At 44.7% G+C, this 22,505-nt stretch overlaps 1 protein-coding gene across 1 annotated transcript in view; it reads right to left on the bottom strand.

The window, feature by feature from the left end:
- The window catches only part of ESR1 (estrogen receptor 1), a 192,547-nt gene that overhangs the window by 66,734 nt on the left and 103,308 nt on the right, over positions 1-22,505 (bottom strand). Inside the window, exon 4 of the mRNA XM_065401317.1 lies at positions 13,171-13,506. Within this exon, the coding sequence (XP_065257389.1) occupies positions 13,171-13,506 (336 nt within the window). The remainder of the gene's footprint in view (positions 1-13,170; positions 13,507-22,505) is intronic.

Genomic DNA, 22,505 nt, shown 5'->3' with positions numbered 1-22,505 from the left:
ACCAGCCGGTTCCAACCAGAGGACAGAAGCGAGGAGAGGAGGCCCCGGTTTACGACCCTGTTTACCTGGAGAGAAGACAATGGACAGAGGCAGGGCCTGGGGCCGGTGATCTCAGATGCCCAGCTGGGAAGCAGGGGGGCTCTGGGCTGGAGAGGGGAAGCAGGCAGAGCCCACCTGGAGGCAGAGAGACTGGGATGTGCTGGGCTGAGGGAGGTCAGGCCTGAGGCCCTGAGAGTTTCCTGTGCTGTGTTCAACCCTCAATAAACCCTCCTGTTTTATGCTGGCTGAGAGTCACTCCGGTCTAGAGAACAGGGTGGCATCAACCCCTTCGGAGGTGAAGGCCCGGGGGGTCCAGAGCGAGTGGACTCCCTGAGGGGGCCCACGGCGAGAAACAGGTGTGCTAAGGCTCCGAGAGGTGCGGCTCCAGGAGGTGGAGGGGCCTGACCCCGAGAGAGAGTGGACCCCCGAGAAGGGCTGTCTCACTAACAGGGGCACCCCCCACGGGGCCAAGAGTGGGCACGATCTGTGAGTCCGTGACAGCCAGGTCCTCACCCTCTTTCATGTTCAAATGGCTCTTGAAGATTCACACCTTCCACAATAACCACACATTAAAACTCCTTTTCCACCCCAAAACTACCTTAGAGAAAGAGAATCTGAGATCAGGAAGCAAACTTTAAAAGAAGAAAAAAGAAACCTCCCTAAGGCCTGGTCTACACTAAGGCCTGGTCTACACTAGGCTTTTATGTCGAATTTAGCGCCGTTACATCGAATTAACCCTGCACCCGTCCACACCACGAAGCTATTTAGTTCAACATAGAGCTCTCTTAAATTCGACTTCTGTACTCCTCCCCAACGAGAGGAGTAGCGCTAAATTCGAAATGGCCATATCGAATTAGGCTAGGTGTGGATGGAAATCGACGGTAATAGCTCCGGGAGCTATCCCAAAGTGCACCACTCTGTTGACGCTCTGGACAGCAGTCCGAGCTCGGCTGCTCTGACCAGCCACACAGGAAAAGCCCCGGGAAAATTTGAATTCCTTTTCCTGTCTGGGCAGTTTGAATCTCAGTTCCTGTTTGGACATCGTGGCGAGCTCAGCAGCACTGACAACGATGCAGAGCTCTCCAGCAGAGATGGCCGTGCAATCTAATAGAAGGAGGGCCCCAGCATGGAAGTCTTGGATCTTATCGCTGTGTGGGGCGATGAGTCCGTGCTTTCAGAGCTGCGCTCCAAAAGACGGAATGCAAAGATCTACGAGAAGATCTCTAAAGCCATGGCAGAGAGAGGATACAGCCGGGATGCAACGCAGTGCCGCGTGAAAATCAAGGAGCTGAGACAAGGCTACCAAAAAACCAAAGAGGCAAACGGACGCTCCGGATCCCATCCCCACACATCCCGTTTCTACGAGGCACTGCATTCCATCCTAGGTGCGTCCGCCACCACTACCCCACCACTGACCGTGGACTCTGAGGATGGGATATTGTCCGCGGCAGGTTCCTTGTCGGACATGTTAGCGGACGGGGAAGATGAAGAAGGAGATGAGGAGGATGAGGCAGTCGACAGTGCTGGCACCGCTGATTTCCCCGACAGCCAGGAGCTCTTCATCACCCTTACCGAGATCCCCTACCAACCGTCCCCATCCCTTACCCCGGAGACAGAATCAGGGGAAGGATCAAGCAGTAAGTGCTTTAAATATCTAAACATTTATTTTTACAAGAACTGAAATATTTATAATATTAACAATGGCTTTTTCCTAAAGTGCTTAAACATGTAAACAATAATCTGCAAAAAAACTGGAATATTTACAATAGTAAGAAAGGGTTTTTCATGATTTGTCTGCCTTAGGCTCTTCACAATTTAGTCCCAAGTATTTAAAATTTTTTTTACAATGTCCGGTAAATCATGATTCTGCTGCCCAAGACGCTCCACTCTTTAGTCCCAGTGCACCTACGCGAAAATCCGGTCAATATGGCCGGGGATAGAGGCGAAATCCTCATAGGAGAACTCCTCGTAGGTCTCATGAAGGTACATTTCCACCCTGTTCATCAGGTTCCTGGGTAGGGCGATCTTATTGGGCCCTCCGTGGTAGGACACGTTTCCGCGCCACGACACCATCAGGTACTCTGGTATCATTGCCCTGCAGAGCATGGCGGCAAACGGCCCTGGTTTCTGAAGGCTTTCTCGAAGCATCCTTTCCCTCTGGGACTCCGAGATCCTCAGCAGGGTGATGTCGCTCATGACGCCCTGCTTTGAATTAGGGAGGGGAATGTTAGTATTGGGACTGCTTTACAGCCACGCGGTGGAGGGAGAGGGGCAGCATACAGGGATCTTTCCCTGGGACAGCCGCGAGGGGGTGGGACAGGGGCACAGTTCATGCTGTCCTGATTGCTGGCAGCAGAGACTGGCATTGCTTTCAATGTGAAAGGAGGCCAGTGCTACTAGTACAGTGTTAAGCAGCCAGAAGTCTACGGCTTACCATGATTGCACGCTACAGAAGTTCAGGTGTCCTGCCACGCTTCTCAGATAACTGCAAGACCACTGCAAGACCCCAGGCACTGAAGGCGAGGGCCGAAAATTCGACCTTGTCCTGAGTGCGCATGTGAGAGGTGCAGTGCATGGTCTTGTTCACAGAGAAAGACTAGGTTCTTTGTACACAACTTCATTCATCTGTCTCAGGAATTCACTCCCTTTTTCCCATTCCCACAGACACATCTGCGACTGTCTCCCAACCCAGCCTGGCATCACACTCCCAGAGGCTAGCGCAGATTAGGAGGAGGAAGAAGAAGACGCGGGAGGACATGTTCTATGAACTAATGGACTGCTCATGAGCCCAGGCAGCCCAGCAGACACAGTGGAGGGAGAACTTGTCACAAATGCACCGAGCAGTCATGGAACGGGAGGAGAGGTGGCGTCAGGAGGACCAGCAGGCTACTGAAAAGCTGCTTGGACTAATGAGGGAGCAAACGGACACGCTCCGGCGCCTTGTGGATGTTCTGCAAGACCGGAGGCAGGAGGACAGAGCCCCGCTGCAGTCTATCTCTAACCGCCCTCCCCCGCCACCAAGTCCCACACCCCCCTCACCCAAAGTACAAAGAAGGAGGGGCGGCAAGGGCCGTTAAAACTTTCAGTCAACCCCTGCAGACTGCTCTAGCACTAGAAGGCTCTCATTCCCCAAAATTTCAAAAGTCCTTTCCTACACACCTCACAGAAGCCCCCGTGCAAGTTTCAACCCCCACGTTTCCTGTGTGGTTCATAATAAAATATTCGTTTCTGTTAATTACTGTTTCCATGATTTACTTTTGGAGGACAGTCTGTCTGAAGGAGGGGAAGGGTCTTGGTAATTGGACAGGACAGTCACCTTTACCAGGGTACAGAGGCGGGGTAAGGTCCAGCATCAGGACACATACCCAGTGCAGTGACTAGTGACCCTGGTCAATCTGGGAGGTGGTTTTGATGTTCTGGGGGGGGGGGGTTGCTCTGTGACTTTGTGGCGGGGGAGGGCAGTTACAGATCAAATGCATCACAGAGCCGCGCAGCAGGGGAGCTGTAATCCTCCTCCCCCTGCCAGACAGTCACATAGCCGACACATACACGCTGTCCCGCCCAGGAGGGCTGGCAGGCTCTGTTGAAACAACCAGTCCACCACTGCAGAACCTGTCATTCCTGGAGTTTAGAAGCATCATTTGCATCACAACACTAAACCCGCACCCCGCCACAGTCTGCGTCCCAGGTTTAAAACATTCCCGCGAAAACAGTAATAAAGACAACGGTGTTCATTAACAAAACAGAACAGATTTTATTTTTTGGGAAGGGGGTGAAGGGGGTATGTAACTGGAGAGGATAGTCAACGGTAACTGGGTAAAGAAATGGTGGCAAGTTCAGCTTCTGTGTCCACAAACTTAAAATTCACTGGTGACCCTGCTCAGTCTGGAAACTGTCTTTCAAAGCCTCCCGGATGCACAGTGCGTCCCGCTGGGCTCTTCTAATCTCCCGGCTGTCTGGCTGGGAGTAATCAGCAGCCAGGCGATTTGCCTCAACCTCCCACTCCGCCATAAAGGTCTCCCCCTTGCTCTCACAGAGATTGTGGAGCACACAGTAAGCTGCAATAACAATGGGGATATTGGTTTCGCTGAGATCACAGCGAGTCAGTAAGCTTCTCCATCTCCCCTTGAGACGGCCAAAAGCACACTCCACCACCATTCTGCACTTGCTCAGCCGGTAGTTGAACAGTTCTTTTTCTGTGTCCAGGGCGCCAGTATAGGGCTTCATGAGCCAGGGCATTAGCGGGTATGCTGGGTCCCCGAGGATCACTGTAGGCATCTCCACATCCCCAAGAGTTATTTTGTGGTCTGGGAAGTAAATACCTTCCTGCAGCCGTCTAAACAGACCAGAGTTCCTGAACACGCGAGCGTCATGAACCTTGCCCGGCCATCCAACGTTGATGTTAGTAAAACGTCCCTTATGGTCCACCAGTGCTTGCAGCACCATCGAAAAGTAGCCCTTTCGGTTGATGTACTGGCTGGCCTGGTGGTCCGGTCCCAGGATAGGGATGTGAGTCCCATCTATAGCCCCACCGTAGTTTGGGAATCCCATCGCGGCGAAGCCATCTATGATGGCCTGCGCGTTTCCCAGGGTCACTACCTTTGACAGCAGTACCTTCACGATTGCCTTGGCTACTTGCATGACAACAACCCCCACGGTAGATTTGCCCATGCCAAACTGGTTCGCGACTGACCGGTAGCTGTCCGGCGTTGCAAGCTTCCAGAGGGCTATGGCCACTCGCTTCTGGACAGTCAGGGCTGCTCGCATCCGGGTGTCATTGCGCTTCAGGGCAGGGGACAGCAACTCACAAAGTTCAAGGAAAGTCCCCTTCCGCATGCGAAAGTTTCGCAGCCACTGGGATTCATCCCAGACCTGAAGCACTATGCGGTCCCACCAGTCCGTGCTTGTTTCACGGGCCCAGAATCGCCGTTCCACAGTATCCACAAGACCCATTGCCACCGTGATGTCCTCGGCACTGGGTGTCGTGGTTTCAGACAGGCGTGGGCTACTCTCGGAGTTCAGGTCCTCACCCCGCTGCCGTAGCCTCCTCGCCTCATTTCTCTCTATCTGCCTCTGGGAAAGGTCGATGATGAGCTGCGATGCGTTGACAACGGCCACAACTGCAGCGATGGTCGCAGCGGGATCCATGCTCGCAGTGCTGTGGCGTCCGCGCTGTCACTGAACAGAAAAGTGCGCGAACTGATTTCCCGCCGGCGCTTTCAGGGAGGGAGGGAGGGCGGTAGTGACGGAAGGATGAGGACAGTTACCCAGAAGCACCCTCGACAAATTTTTTTACCCAGAAGGCAATGGCGGCTCGACCCAGAATTCCAATGGGCAGCGGGGACTGAGGGAACTGTGGGATAGCTGCCCACAGTGCACCGCTTCCAATGTCGACGCTTGCCCCGTTAGTGTGGACTGACAAAGTCGAATTACTGTCCTTAGTGTGGACACACACGTTCGACTTTGTAATATCGATTCCACATATTCGATTTAACTAAAATCGAACTACTCTCGTAGTGTAGACATACCCTAAGAGTTTAGGTCGAATTTAGCAGCGTTAAATCGAATTAAGCCTGGACACATCCACACGACGAAGCCCTTTTTTTCGACTTAAAGTTCCCTTTAAACCGGTTTCTTTACTCCACCTCCGACGAGGGGATTAGCACTGAAATCGGCCTTTGCGGGCCGGATTTGGGGTAGTGTGGACGGAATTCGACGTTATTGGCCTCCGGGAGCTATCCCACAGTGCTTCATTGTGACCACTCTGGACAGCACTCTCAACTCAGATGCACTGACCAGGTACACAGGAAAAGTCCCAGGATCGCAAAAGAGCTCCAGCATGGACTGAACGGAAGGTACGGGATCTGCTCGCCATATGGGAGACGAATCAGTGCTAGCTGAACTCCGTAGCAGTAAACAAAATGGCAAAATATTAGAAAAAGTCTCAAAGGCCATGAAGGACAGCGGCCATAACAGGGACACACAGCAGTGCCGGGTGAAAATTAAGAAGCTAAGGCAAGCCTACCACAAAGCCAGAGAGGCAAACGGAAGGTCCGGGGCAGAGCCGCAAACATGCCGCTTCTACACGGAGCTGCATGTCATGCTAGGGGGTGCAGCCACCACTACCCCAACCGTGTGCTTTGACTCCATCAATGGAGAATCACGCAACAGGGAAGCGGGTTCGGGATACGAGGAAGATGATGATGAAGACAATGAAGATAGCTCACAGCAAGGAAGCGGAGAAACCGGTTTCCCCAACAGCCAGGATATGTTTATCACCCTGGACCTGGAACCAGTAACCCCCGAACTCACCCAAGGCGTGCTCCCAGACCCTGAGGGCACACAAGGGACCTCTGGTGAGGGTACCTTTGTAAATATTACACATGGTTTAAAAGCGTGTTTAATGATTAATTTGCCCTGGCAATCGTGGCCAGTACAGCTACTGGAAAAGTCTGTTAACGTGTATGGGGATGGAGCGGAAATCCTCCAGGGACATCTCCAGAAAGCTCTCCTTCATGTACTCCCAAAGCCTTTGCAAAAGGTTTCTGGGGAGGGCTGCCTTATCCCGTCCGCCATGGTAGGACACTTTACCACGCCAGGCCAGTACACGTAGTCTGGAATCATTGCATAACAAAGCATGGCAGCGTATGGTCCCGGTGTTTGCTGGCATGCAGACAACATCCATTCCTTATCTCTCTTTGTTATCCTCAGGAGAGTGATATCATTCACGGTCACCTGGTTGAAATGGGATGATTTTATTAAGGGGACATTCAGAGGTGCCCGTTCCTGCTCGGCTGAACAGAAATGTTCCCCGCTGTTAGCCACGCGGTGGGGGGGAGGGGTGAAGTGATCATCCCAGAGAATTGGGTGTGTGTGTGGGGGGGGGGTAGTTGGGTTTGTGCTGCATGTTAACCCGGAAACCGCAGCCCCTCCTTTTACATTGCAAACCCATTTTAAATGACCAACCCAACGGGTGCTTGGTATGGGAAATGAGGGCGCTGCTGTTTGAAACCATTCCCACATGTTATGAAGGTTAAAAAAGCCAAAAGACTGTGGCTTACCATGGCTGCCTGCAAACCGAATTCTGTGCCTGGCACTGCGTGAGTGATCTCTCACACCAAACCGGCAGGCCCTCAATATAAGAGGAAAAATGCGACCTTGTAACGAAAGCACATGTGCTGTGTAATGTGAACAGCAAAATTTAACATCAAAGAGTGTACCCATTGTTCTCTAAAATGTGTCTTTTTTAACCACCTCTCCCTTCTCCTCCACCAGCTGCAAATGTTTCTCCTTCACAGAGGCTAGTGAAGATTAGAAGGAGAAAACGGCGGACTCGGGATGATATGTTCTCGGAGCTCCAGATGTCCTCCCACGCTGACAGAGCACAGCAGAATGCATGGAGGCAGTCAATGTCAGAGTGCAAAAAAGCACAATATGAATGAGAGGAGAGGTGGCGGACTGAAGAGGATAGGTGGCGTCAGCTTGCTGACAGAAGGCAAGAGTCGATGCTCCGGCTGCTGGAGCATCAAACTGATATGCTCCAACGTATGGTTGAGCTGCAGGAAAGGCAGCAGGAGCAGAGACCGCCGCTACAGCCCCTGTGTAACCAACAGCCCTCCTCCCCAAGTTCCATAGTCTCCTCACCCAGACGCCCAAGAATGCGGTGGGGGGGCCTCCGGCCACCCAGCCACTCCACCCCAGATGATTGCCCAAGCATCAGAAGGCTGGCCTTCAATAAGTGTTAAAGTTTTAAAGTTTTAAACTGCAGTGTGTCCTTTTCCTTCCCTCCTCCCCCACCCCTCCCAGGCTACCTTGGCAGTTATCCCCCTAGTTGTGTGATGAATTAATAAAGAACGCATGAATGTGAAGTAACAATGACTTTATTGCCTCTGCAAGCGGTGCTCGAACGGGGGAGGGTAGGGTGGTTAGTTTACAGGGAAGTAGAGTGAACCGGGAGGGGCGGGGGAGGGTTAATCAAGGAGAAACAAACAGAAGTTTCACACCGTAGCCTGGCCAGTCACAAAACTGGTTTTCAAAGCTTCTCTGATGCGCACCGTGCCCTGCTGTACTCTTCTAACCACCTTGGTGTCTGGCTGCGTGTAATCAGCGGCCAGGCGATTTGCCTCAACCTCCCACCCTGCCATAAATGTCTCCCCCTTACTCTCACAGATATTGTGGAGCGCACAGCAAGCAGCAATAACAATTGGAATATTGGCTTCGCTGAGGTCTATCCGAGTCAGTAAACTGCGCCAGCGCGCTTTTAAACATCCAAATGCACATTCTACCACCATTCGGCACTTGCTCAGCCTATAGTTGAACAGGTCCTGACTACTGTCCAGCCTGCCTGTGTACGGCTTCATGAGCCATGGCATTAAGGGTAGGCTGGGTCCCCAAGGATAACGATAGGCATTTCAACATCCCCAACGGTTATTTTCTGGTCCGGGAAGAAAGTCCCTTCCTCCAGCTTTTGAAACAGACCAGAGTTCCTGAAGACGCGAGCATCATGTACCTTCCCCGGCCATCCCACGTTGATGTTAGTGAAACATCCCTTGTGATCCACCAGGGCTTGCAGCAGCATTGAAAAGTACCCCTTGCGGTTTATGTACTCGGTGGCTTGGTGCTCCGGTGACAAGATAGGGATATGGGTTCCGTCTATCGCCCCACCACAGTTTGGGAATCCCATTGCAGCAAAGCCATCCACTATGACCTGCACGTTTCCCAGAGTCACTACCCTTGATATCAGCAGGTCTTTGATTGCGTTGGCTACTTGGATCACAGCAGCCCCCACAGTAGATTTGCCCACTCCAAATTGATTCCCGACTGAACGGTAGCTGTCTGGCGTTGCAAGCTTCCACAGGGCTATCGCCACTCGCTTCTCAACTGTGAGGGCTGCTCTCATCCTGGTATTCTGGCGCTTCAGGGCAGGGGAAAGCAAGTCACAAAGTTCCATGAAAGTGCTCTTACGCATGCGAAAGTTTCGCAGCCACTGGGAATCGTCCCACACCTGCAACACGATGCGGTCCCACGAGTGTGTGCTTGTTTTCCGGGCCCAGAATCGGCATTCCACACCATGAACCTCCCCCAGTAACACCATGATTTGCACATTGCTGGGGCCTGTACTTTGTGAGAGGTCTATGTCCATGTCAATTTCCTCATCACTCTCGTTGCCGCGCTGCAATCGCCTCCTCGCCTGGTTTTGCTTTGGCATGTTCTGGCTCTGCATATACTCCAGGACAATGTGCGTGGTGTTCATAGTGCTCATAATTGCTGCAGTGATCTGAGCAGGCTCCATGATCCCAGTGCTATGGCGTCTGGGCTGAAAAAAGGCGCGAAACTATTGTCTGACGGAGGGAGGGAGGGGCGAGTGACAACATGGCTTACAGGGAATTAAAATCAACAAAGGTGGCTGTGCATCAGGGAGAAACACAAACAACTGTCACACAGAATGGCCCCCCCAAAGATTGAACTTAAAACCCTGGGTTTAGCAGGCCGTTGATTTCACGGAGGGAGGGGGAAGCAAATGAATATAGAACAAATCTGGTCCATTTATCTTTTACATCTTAGGCTGGCAGGAGACGGTGCAGCATGACTGATAGCCATCGGCATCTTCTGGGTGCTTGGCAGAAGATGCTGCATTACGACTGCTAGCCATCATCGTCAAGACGGTTCAATAGGACTGCCGGCAGGACTGAGTCTCCAGGAGACAAAACATGTCTGCCCAGGTGCCTCTGACGAACTCACTGAGGAATACGATGATGATGGATACCAATCGTAATACACCATCCACTGCCAAAAGGCAAGGAGCTGCTGCTGTGTAGCAATGCAGTACCACGTCTGCCGGCACCCAAATGACATATGGTGATGGTGAGCTGAGCTGAGCGGGCTCCATGCTTGCTGTGGTATGTTGTCTGCACAGGTAACCCAGGTAAAAAGGCGCGAATCGATTGTCTGCCGTTGCTCTGATGGAGGGGGAGGGGCCTGACATGTACCCAGAACCCCCCGCGACACTGTTTTTGCATCATCAGGCATTGGGATCTCAACCCAGAATTCCAATGGGCGGCGGAGACGGCGGGAACTGTGGGATAGCTACCCACAGTGCAACGCTCCGGAAGTCGACGCTAGCCTCGGTACTGTGGACGCGGTCCGCCGACTTAATGCACTTAGAGCATTTTATGTGGGGACACACACAATCGACTGTATAAAACAGATTTCTATAAAACCAGCTTCTATAAATTCGACCTAATTTCGTAGTGTAGACATACCCTAAGTTAACACGCTCATCTGTGAGACAAGGTGGGTGAGGTAATATCTTTTATTGGACCAACTTCTGTTGGTGAGAGAGACAAGCTTTCACACTACGCAGAGCTATGAGCTACATATGTTCATCCGTCTCTCCTTGTAAGTCCTCGTCTCTCTACCCCTCCTTAGGAAGCAGCTATCTTTCTTTGTGTTGTGTGGCACTTGACAGTGGCATTAATATATATATGACATACTAATAAAACATGTAATATATACAAATGGCTGACAATCTGAACTGTTGATTTTCCAGTTTCAGAAGACTTTTTTACAATAGCATATATTTAGTAATACATGCTGCTTTTTATCATAAACAGCTGTATTCCAGTAGTAAGCAACTTTATGGATTTCTCATCAGTGATAATTACAATAATAAAAATTAATTTTAGTTCCCCAAACACAGTTTATTCTCTATCTGAATATATTTTGGTTCATTAAATTAACAAACCAAACCCAAATGCCATAGAAGACTAACTTCTTCACTTAACACTGCAAAATGGACTATAGATAAATAATTAATTTAGAATGGGACAAATTCATCCCGATTGTAACTTCATAGGCTTTAATAGAGTTATACCAGGGATGACTCTGACCTAACATGTTTAAACTTGTACATAAGAGAAAGCTGTAGATCAGCTAGATAGAAGCATCTGATTTGGCAAATACTAGGTCTATTCAATACCTTCCTTCAGGCTCAACTATTTCATCCTCTTACTCTTCCATTGAACTGCGTTCCAAAGAATGATTCTTATGGTTCCTTTACCCAGTGGCAGCAGAAGAGAAACTGAAGAAGGAGGAACAGTATTCGCTAATTCCAGTGTTCATTCCAAATTGACTTGTGCTGCCACTGGGAAAGGAAAGGAACAGGTATCCATGCCCAATACTAGAGCTTAACTCCTGCAATGGCAGATAGTGTCCAATGCACATTCAACAAAGTGATATCTGTACATTTCTATGCACTTGTATCAGACATCCTTGCCTTCTTCCTATCATCTTAACAAAGGTGAAGAACCTGGAGTGGCCATTAAAGTGTACATTATGAATTCATTTGTGGCAGACGCACCTCTGCAGGAGAGCTCCAAGAGGCATTATGTGAAAGATGTGCAATCACCCTGTGATACCCTATGACAGGATGTCGCATGAGCTCCACCAGTCCTACTAGAGGCAAGTAGCAGTGATCTTGAGCAGACATTGTTCACAGGGACACAAGGACTGCTGCCGTGCTTGGACTTTTCACAGGGATGTAAGTGGGAGGAAGGCTTTCCACTAACTTGCACAACAGTGTAAGATCACACATAATTAAACACTATGTCTAGCCCTCAGATGGTTAAAGGGTGTTTGTAGGACAAGTTCCTTTAAACGAGATATCCATTTTCAAATTCCTATAAACTCTAAATATAAATTAATCCAAAACTTGAGAGATTTTTTCTAGAGCAAGACTAGACAAGAGTGCAGTGTGCTTCTCTTTTCCATGCAACAGACATTCTAGTCTCTATCACCAGAGATTTTTAATTCAGCCTTTCTAGTCCACACTGCCATTACTGTGTTTAAATTAGTATGACCAATAGCTTTAAACATTAAGGTCCCTATTTCAAAAATACTTTGTAGAGGTCTGTTCCAAAGCACACAGAAATTAATGGAAAGGCTCTCACTGACTTTGAATCAGGCCCTAAAAATGCAACTATGTTAAAAATAAAATTCCCCATGTGATTTCCTTTAAGTTTCTATGAGAAATGACACATCCCTTACAGCTTCTCATTGATCACAGCTTGAGCCCACAAAGTGACATGTGAAAGGTGGTTAAAAAAAAAAAAAGAACACATAAGGACTAGAAAACAGATTGTGTGTGTTATTGATTTACTAAGTAAAGTTTTGCCAAGTTTAAGTGAAGGACACAGAAAAGAGGCATGACCTACAGCATTTGACCTAACTAAATCTGTAGTAGTGGACATTCTCAGAAAGAGTTGTTCACAGAATCTACATAATATTAATGAAATAAAGGGCTAGAATATGAAATTAAAGTGATTAAAAATTGGCTAAACTAGGCAAAATACACTACTATGTATATTGTACCAGTAGGCCTAGTAAAGAGAAGTGCTGTGATAAAATTAAAGATTCAGCATTCATAATAAATGTTTAGTGAATATAATGCTTATGAAAGCATTTGATTGATAGCTCTGGAGACTAGTATCTTCTTTTTATCCACAGAACAGGATCAGTCCGTCCAGCAGAAATGCAATCTTCCCCACGCTACCCTGTCAATGACCTTCAACTCGGACGACTTCAGACTTCAAGAGGGTTTGTAATGACCATTCATTGGTTTCTCTGCTTGGACTGTCATCAAGGGTGCCAATCAGTGCCAAATTTGGTAGCGTTTTGTGATCTGGACACCTGTGTGCTAGGAAATAGACCCAAGATAACTAGCCCATTTCACATAGGCCTCTGAACATCTTTTATACAGTAATAACTTGCATTTGTGACAGATCTAGGCAAAGTTTGATTCACTGACCTGGCAATGAAAGACTATATCCTGGTGCCAGTTACCCCCAAGCTACCTAGTATATTTGCCAGACAATATATTATAATGTACAGTAATGAATTTTTCTGAACAAGATTTTTTCCCTAAAGTTTTACCTGTGTTTCCCAAAAGTTTCCTTCTAAGGAGCACCACATGAAGTTTGTAATTTTACAAATAAGGATATTTAAAAGAATGATTTGTAGATAATGAGGAAACTGTGTCTGTGGAGTAGGGAGAGGGAGAAGGAAATTTCTTCGCTTAAATGTAATATTGAAACTTTTCCAGTTAACCAGTGTTCAAATGATCTGTTTTCTTACCTGGGACCCTTTTTGCCCAGTTGATCATGTGCACCAGTTCCCTGTCTGCAAGGTTGGTCAACAGGGTCATCATGGAGGCTTCACTGAAAGGTCTGTTAGGATCATACTCTGAATAGACTATGGGTGGTTCAGCTTCCAGTAAGGCACTGACCATCTGCTCTGCTGTAAGGGACAAAGCTGGACTGTTCTTCTTGCTATGCTTAATCACAAGAGGACTCGTCCAGAGGGTGGGGGTTCTCATCTCAGTAGAAGAAGTCCCTCCAATCCTGGCATCCTGCTCCTCTCTTTGACGTTTGTGTTTCAGCATACGTCCGCCTCTGCGGTCTTTTCGGATCCCTGGAGAGACATAAGAATATGATTAGCTTCCTTTCCTTAAACCTGTACAACTAATCATGTTTATAACTTCAACCAATCAGCAGATGTTTGTGTAGAGTCATGCAGCACTTCTTTTGGGTTTGTTTTCCCAAGAAACAGTCGTAAACACAGAATCTTAAGCTAGTACACAGGGGGAAAGTTATGTATATTTGTAAAGTAGAATATTAAGAATGCTTCTTTATTGTAAGTGATTCAGAACATTTAAATGGATTTGGTTTTGGGACAGGCTTGTCAAACACCAGCCTGGGGGAGACATGATTTGATGCTCCACTCCTCTCAAAAAATAAAAAAATCAGTAACTGAACTGAATAAATATTGTCCTACTATATGAACTGCCAAAGCATGCCCTAGCATACAACTAATCACACACGTTTCACTGAGCAGGTAATCAGGGATACCTGAACGCTATGTGTGGCTCAAATAGATAACAAATGTTGGACCCCAAAACTGCTCATGAATGCTGTGGTGCTAGTGTTGAAAGCCTTAAGAGGCTTGGATCCACAAATTATTTTAATTATAGCTTAATCCAGCACCGAACACTTGTTCTTTGTTAGTGGGGAAGAACCACTCAGGGAGGTTTTCCCCATCATATGTTGTTCAGATACTATGGTAATGAGTGCTACATAAGCAGACAAAAACTATATAATAAGGATAAATATAAAATGAGAAGATAGGTCACATGGCAACCCTCTTGTTAAGTGAAGAGAAGCACAGAAAATACACCTAGACTGTAAGATTTCTGGAGCATGAACTGTCTTTGTTCCTTGTTTGGATAGTGCTTAGCACAGTGAGGCCCTGATCCTTGATTGGGATACCTGCCATAGTAGTAGTAACAGCAGCAGTAACAACAGAAGGCCTGGCCTGAGCAGAACAAATTCTCCCTTTGTGGAAAAAGTTACAAGGAAAAATATTCTGAAGGGGCCTAGGTGGGTTCCATCAATGCAGAGAGAAGACAGAGGTCGGATAGGGAACTGGGGAAGAGGCTGGGAGAATAGTTTAGAACACAGGTTCTCAAACTGGGGTTGGGACTGGGAGGTTATTCCATGGGGGGTCGTGAGCAGTCAGCCTCCATCTAAACCCTGCTTTGCCTCCAGCATTTATAATGGTGTTAAATATATAAACAAGTGTTTTTAATTTATAAGGGGGGGTCGCACTCAGAGGCTTGTACTCACTTTGTACTTTGTACTCACCAGTACAAAAGTCTGGGAACCACTGGTTTAGAAGAACCACCAGAGAGTGGTCAAGAGATATCATGCTGATTGGGTGGGGTGGATGTGTCATATTGGGCACTCACTGCACCCACTGAAAAGCAATTCATTTCAAGCCCTCTCAAAGGTGTCAAAATAGTCACGCTTATGGGCATGCTTTAAATATAACAAGGGGCCCCAAATTTGGTAGCATTGACACCACACTCCCCACCCCAGCACAGTGCTTTCTTTCTGTAGACAAACATCCATATAAATGGTTTTCAAACTTTTCCATAATGTGAACCAATGTTACAAGATAAGACACACACACACACACACACACACACACACACACACACTCCATAAAGAAAGGGAGGGTGGCCATGACTCTCCTGAAACCTGTTCATGACCTCCAGGCTGAGAATCTCTGATCTATATGAATAAACATCTTCCCACAGAAAATGACATTTCACTGAACTAGGGCAGTGTGAAGAGGGCAGAATTTTTATTCTAATCTACTAATACCCTGTAGCTCCGCTAACCATATTCAATGAATCTTTCCACATACACTGGGTTCATTAAATCTCTCACACCCATCACCTGACCTTTTCATGTTTTACCCATTAGTTAAACTAATATTTTTTCTAAGCCAAGTACCTTAAAAGGTTTGCTGTTCCCATTTTTCATAAATTCATTGCTATTTTTCCTACCACAAAGGCTTCCTAACAGCAGGAACAAAAGACATTTTGGCAAAACTTCATCCTACACCAATTCTCACAAGTAGATTACTGGAGACTATTGAATAAGCGATCTTAACTGCTATTTTCTGTTGCATGGTTTATAGGACTATGATGTTTGTGAATTAAAACTTGCCTATGAAATCAGCAGGCACAATTGTGTGAAAAAAAGCCATGTGGTTCACATATACTAGAGCACATCAAAACTTCACCACATCCTGGATTATAGAATCGCTGATTCAACACATCTCTGGTTTAAAAAAAAAATCAGATTGATTGAAATATAAAATGTGCCTGTCTATGAAACCTGTTAACATTTACCCGCTTGCTGTGATTAGCATTATAGAATCGATTGACATGCAAATTCATGCCCATTTTGTGTAGGCCAAACCCACTCCGAAACCCATCTATTAAAAATCACCACTTGGCATTAGCAAGAATGCAACATTCTGTTGTGTGTGAAAAAGACTTTTTCTTATATGCTTTGTCCATCCAGTCATTCCTTCTTCCCAGATCATTGTTTCACAGAATGATAAGTTTGGTGTTAGTAGAGGTTGGAACCAGAAGACCACATCTGAACTGGCACTGAGGTCATAAGAAAGCTTTGTGCCTGGGGGTAGAGGCAAGATGGTCTCATCACAATTCCTCCTCACACATTCTCAAGACCACCAAATTATTTACATTCCTGATAAAGTCACATGGTTCATTACAGCAAAGAAGATCAGAGAACATTCACTTAGAGCACAACATGTGATATGCTGTAAACCAACACCAGATAATACCACTCAGTGGTCAAATAGACCTGCACTGAAGACAAAAAAAGATTACATGAACATTTTAGGCCCAGAAATATTCCAAGATTCAATAAGTGTATACACTAATAATTAATTTCCATACAGGTGAATTTTGTCTTGCAAATTTAAGTCACCAGTAAAGTTGGCTGGCCTATATTTCTTATATCTGACACAGTAGTGAAGCATCTAAGTAGATGTCTGGTGTAACCAATTATTGTACAGTATCTTTTTTTTGCTATATTTGTGTGAGGGCTTTTTTTTTCCTCTTCAAAAACACAATATACTCTTCTATAGTTAAGGTTTAAAGTTTAAAGTTTGACTCTTAAGTGCTCTACAATCCATGTTTACTCCGATTTTCTACAAGTTTTGTCTATGTTCTAAATATGTTCTTCCGGAAACCAAACACACTATGGAGCTGATCCTGCACAGCAATCCACCCACATGGGGTCCCACTGACTTTACACAGGCATACAGGTCCCTTTGGGCCAATCCCTGTGCAGGATCAAGATTTAAAATTGGAAGATTCCTCACTAGCAAGGCATGGATAAAATTACCAAAATGTTTGTGTTCCTGTGATCAAGATGCAGAGGGCAAGATCCTCACGTGGTGTAAAAGTTAGCTGAGTTCCATAACACTAGCTCAGGATATAAACCCAAAAGACTATTTCTGTACTAAACAAGAAAAAACACATTGGAGAGACAGAGCATATAGTTGTTGCTTTGGCTCACTTGTTTTTGATAGATGTGTCAAAATTGTTCTACACACCCACATTTCATTCCTGGACACCTTCTGATAGTGTTCATGATTATTGCTAGGAGCAGAGGGTTTGAAGTAATTTCTAAAGGTAAGGTACTGCACTGTAGGATGGAGCTAGGAGGATCTGACAACTTCATGAGTCTGCTAAACTTGTTGCCTTTTATCCATACTGCAGAGGAACATTTGTAGACCTTCATCAGTTCAGCCAGAATTAAGCTAAATATCTCATTCCAGTGATGATTAGTGGTACAGTCAACTGGTACACAAAACATGGTACAGTCATGCATATGACAACCAATACACTCAATGCTTGTTAAAAATTTTTTGTAAAATACTGTGCTAATATGTAGTATATACATTGCAGCACAAGGCATTGCAAATAGTGGCTTCTGGTGACATCTTTTTGCCTATGAATGCAATTTAAGGTGTTGAAAGTGATCTTTAAAGTCTTATCTGGGTTGGACCATATATACCTGAGATATCACCTGTCTCTCTGTTTCAGCACGATCTTTCAGATCAACTAGAGTGCAGTGTTCTTTCTAATATTGCCTTGACTTGCATATGTGGTGGCTGCTGATAGGCCATCTACAATTCTGGAATTCACTTCCACATTGGTTCAAAAGAGCCAGTTTGTCAACCTTCAGTGCATGGTGTAAAGACCATCTATTTTCACAGGACTCTCTGCCTGGTGGTGATAGTGGGGAATATACGGTACTGATGATGTGCTTATTTTCTAGATGGAGCATATTATTTTTATTTAATGTCAGTTAACTAATTTTGTTGTTTTGTTTAAATTATGTGTCCAGAGACAAATGAAATGGGTACTTTATTATAAATCAGGAAAATCAAGTTTACACCGGGCCATATTGTATTTTAGATTGGAAGTTGTCACTTAGGTTAGGATTTAGATTAGTTATGTCTTAATCCAGGATTTTTCCTCTCTATATGTTAAGGAAATATTTAGGGTTCCTCTGACATCAGTGAGATAAATTGTCTCAGTGGGAAACTGTTCTAAATGGTGCATTTTAGAAGAATACAGAGCAACCTGTTAATTTCATTTTTTTGCTGGAACTCTTAGTTTTGGCACTTAACATCAACAAAAGCTGATATGTCAATTGAATATTCAATATTGAATATTCACTTAATTAAACAGGTCCATTTCTGCTGAGTCCTAAGTGAAAATAATCTGTTTAAGAAAAGATATTCCTTTTTTCATTTCCCCTAGGCACATCTGCGCCTCCACTAGAAGAAATCAGAGCCAGCCTCACAGTTTGAGAATCAGAGCATTAATCTAAGCAAATATTTTAACCAAATTTATATAACCTGTCTCCTCAACAGCTCCATATTTGGCTGTCTGTGTTCTTAAGTCAGACAGGGAAGTGTTGGGCAATACACACAGGTGAAGTATGTCTGCCAGTTATTTTATGTGCCATATGCTGTTGCTGACCTGTAAAAGAACTGACTACTTGTAATCATACAAATAATTCACATTTCAAATGTGTATATTGGATTGATTTTTGAGAGTTTCCCACTAACTTTACTTTAAAAATGAAGAAAGAGGTTTCTTCAGAAGTCAGTTTTTTGAACCCAGAGAATGTACCCAACATACCTTGGTGCAAACCAAGCTTTATATTTTACTTCAGAAGAAACATCTTAATAACTTAGGTTCTGCTTTGCAGCCTCAGAGACTGAATCTGAGAATTTTAAATGCATTCCTCATGTCTCACATCAGGCAGTGAAAATATTATGATCACAGACAAAAAGTCCTTTAAATCTGTATAAGAATTACTGCTCATCAGAGATTTATGTAAGTTTCTACTACTAACTCTTCACTTATCTCCTAGATGGAGAAATGAGATGTTTATTCTATTATTCATTATCTTGGACTAAAGGAATAAGTCTCTCCCTGAAAAATTTGAGGGCCTCCAAATTTCTTTCAGCCTATCAAATTTTAACTTGGGTTTTTATAAGTAAAAGAAAAACAAGCCACAGACCCGTATTCCTAAGGCAAACATTTCTATCAAGCTACAATTTGACTAACCCATTTCTACAGCCAAACTTGAACTGAATCTTTAAGTTCCTACAATGTATGGATACATTAATTCCAGTCTGTACGGAACCAGAACTGCAAAAATACTATGAGGAAGGCTATTCTATCAAAAATGGAAGTACTGAGAATCTTGCAAAAAAAAATCTTGTTCTTGCACTATTTCCATTTGAGTTTTAAAGATACGATGATGAAGATTTTCAAACTCCAAATAAGTACCCAATTTTCAAAATTGTTGAGCACTGGCAGCTCCCATAGAAGTGAATAGGACCAGCTCAACAGCTGAAAACTAGGGCATATATTTAGTGCCTATATATGGATCTAGCCACCTATTTTTGAAAACTTTTGCTAATAAGCTCAGATAATTTAGAAATGCTTTGAATAAGTAGAACTCTTGGGTGATTATTTTATCCTAACCAAAAGTTCAACTTCTAATCTTTCTGACAGTCTCTATTTTTCCTCCCATCTACTAGTGGAAAGTGATAAAACATCAACTTCATTTGTACATTATGTCAATTATTCCTGAGAGAGCAGGAAAATTTGTTTTGTATAGAATTGACCCCAAAGTGTCTATTTTAGATTTAGAAAATCATTCAACATTTTTGAAGTCCAAATTCTGCTTCACTCTGGAAAAACCTTAGTGCTGGAATGATTTATATGTTGCTATTTTATTTCTTCTGTAGTCCTAGAAGCTTGGCAAAAATGACTATCAAACGAATAACTTATTGTTTTCATAGCACAGCAGTACTTAAAGCACAGTTCTTTTTTAAATTAATTTTTTGTTTAAAAACAATGGTTTAAATTAAGGGGGGGGGGAAGTATTTCACAAAACTCAAGGAAACTTTTGTGAAACCTAAAAAAAAAGTTCTGCGTGTTTTGTAAACTCCAAACTACCACTGGATTCTTCAGTCATTATTGTGTATTCACTACCTCAGAAGTACTAAGTATGACAAACAGAAGGAGACCATCAACTCTACTAAGACACTTTAGACAATCTTTAAAATATCCTTCTTCTTGGTTTCAAACATATGTCCATGCAAATATGTCGGTGAATATGAATAGTAACAATCAATCTGTGAAACCAGTTATTACTAATAGGGATAGTGAGTCTAAGGCCTGGTCTACACTTACCCCCCAAGTCGAAGTAAGGTACGCAACTTCAGCTACGTGAATAACGTAGCTGAATTCGACATACCTTACTTCGAACTTACCGCGGTCCACACGCGGCAGGCAGGCTCCCCCGTCGACTTCGCGGTACTCCTCTCGTCTAGCTGGAGTACCGCAGTCGACGGGGATCACTTCCTGGTTCGATTTATCGCGTCCACACCAGACGCGATAAATCGAACTCGGAACTTCGATCCGCAGCCGTCGAAATACCCGGTAAGTGTAGACTAGCCCTAAGAGCTGCAGTAATAACAAAACCTTGCAAACCTCTTGAAGAGGGATGATACAAATAACTGATGTGCATGTGATCATGCAAGTAGAGACTGTATCATAATGCATATGCACAAGAAGGCTAAAATAAGTCTGCACACAATCTTAATTCTGGCATTTACTAACATTTGACTGCTTAACTTTGCAACGTTAATATTCCTTTAATGCATTATATATATTTTATATAACACATAGTACATAGGAATTGCTGTATCTATAACTGAAATGTAGTTATCACTAGATGAAACAACAGCTATTTAACAGCGCACATTAGGACAGGACATGAGTGCAGTATCCTGTAAAAATTGTAGAGCAATTTAAGTAGGCTAAATGAGAATTCAGACCAGCAGTGAATATCCCCACTGTTGCAGTAAGTGACATAGGATCTTAATGGACCACAAGTGGTCAGCTCCTTAGTTTTACATCACATTCAAAAGACAGTGCCTACAGCAGTCCGGATCCCACCTTAGTAGCAAGCTGGGGCCCTGGTTCATTAGCGACGGAGACTGAAAATGTTATTGAAGACCCATATGTTGCAGCTATGGCATTCTTCTCAAGGTATCCAGTTAAAACAAAAACAAAAAAACCCATGACCTAGTCCAACTCCTTGTAGCTTGTGAGAACTCTCCATAGCACTGATTAACCTGGTAGTGATGCAGGCCTTATCACCTTTCTTCAAGAAATCATCTGAAAGTTCATCATTGATGTGCAGCTTGACCTCAGCTAGCCATTCATTTTCAGTGACACCTTCTTGTTTGTTGATTTGTCAATCGGTGTGCAAAGCTATATAAATTACTTCACTCCTTGCATGCCCTTAAAGTCAGGTCAGACAGGAGATCTTGGCTCTACGATAGTGGGCTCCTAAGGGGCTTTCTGACTCTATATAGTAGGTCAATGTGCACTTTATCTTAGAAAAACAGACTTATAAATGTAAGCATTAATGTAAACTTTTTTGTAATAAAAACTGGTTATCCTCAGTACTCTCTAATTTGGGAGGGCTTTTTTGTTTGTTTTGAAAGAATAACAACTGAAAAGAGTTTCTCTCCCATCATTCTTGGCTTTGGTCCATGATCAAAGACAGATCCTAACAGGGAATTGTAGATATTCCTCCCTTTATTGTATGGTAATTCTCACTATTCTCTCCATAAACCTTTTCTTCTTGGTACCACTTACATTCCTGAAAGGAGGGCAAGGATAGCAATGTTTCTCCATCAATAGGCTGGAAGATGACTTGTCTATTGTGAGTCTATTTCCCTTCCTTCTCCCCAAATCTAATATCATCTCTATGAAAGACATCCATTCTTTAGGCTGTGCTCACGATCATGACATAAGAGCCTTCCTGTACCCATTGTTCTGTGGTGTATATCACAGTTCTCCTATTTAGCTTCAGTCACAGAAGGGTAATTAATGATGGCAAACAGCACGTTCATATCTGTTTACCCCACAAAACACCACATGGATCTTTTATTTACAATTTGCAGTACTAATACTGTATTGAAGATTTCTTAAACAGGTTTGTTATCATAGAATCATAGAAGACTAGAGTTGGAAGGGACCTCAGGAGGTCATCTAGTCCAACCCCCTGCTCAAAGCAGGACCAACACCAACTAAATCATCTGAGCCAGGGCTTTGTCAAGCCGAGCCTTAAAATCCTCCAAGGATGGAGATTCCACCACCTCCCTAGGTAACCCATTCCAGTGCTTCAAATGATAAATATATGCAGATCCAGAATATTTGTCCTTCTGCGGGCAGTTGCTTAGCAACATGAAATAACCACTGGTTTCCTATAGAACAGTGATACTCAGATCTCAGTGGTTTAGGAGCCAAATTACCCAAAAGAGCCACAGTAGTGTGAATTCACTGTTTCATTTACTAATTTATGTGTGTGTGTGTGTACACAGAGAGAGAGCAAAATGACCGACCAAGTATTATTATTTTATCAACTACAATTGGTTAATAACATCCAAATTGATTATAAAAGCATCTGGGTTGGTTAATAACTAAG

Source organism: Emys orbicularis, chromosome 3 (genome assembly GCF_028017835.1).
Source record: "Emys orbicularis isolate rEmyOrb1 chromosome 3, rEmyOrb1.hap1, whole genome shotgun sequence".
Lineage (NCBI taxonomy): Eukaryota > Metazoa > Chordata > Testudines > Emydidae > Emys > Emys orbicularis.
The sequence above is the reverse complement of the archived record's forward strand: the minus strand, read 5'-3'. Positions and strand labels throughout refer to the sequence as shown.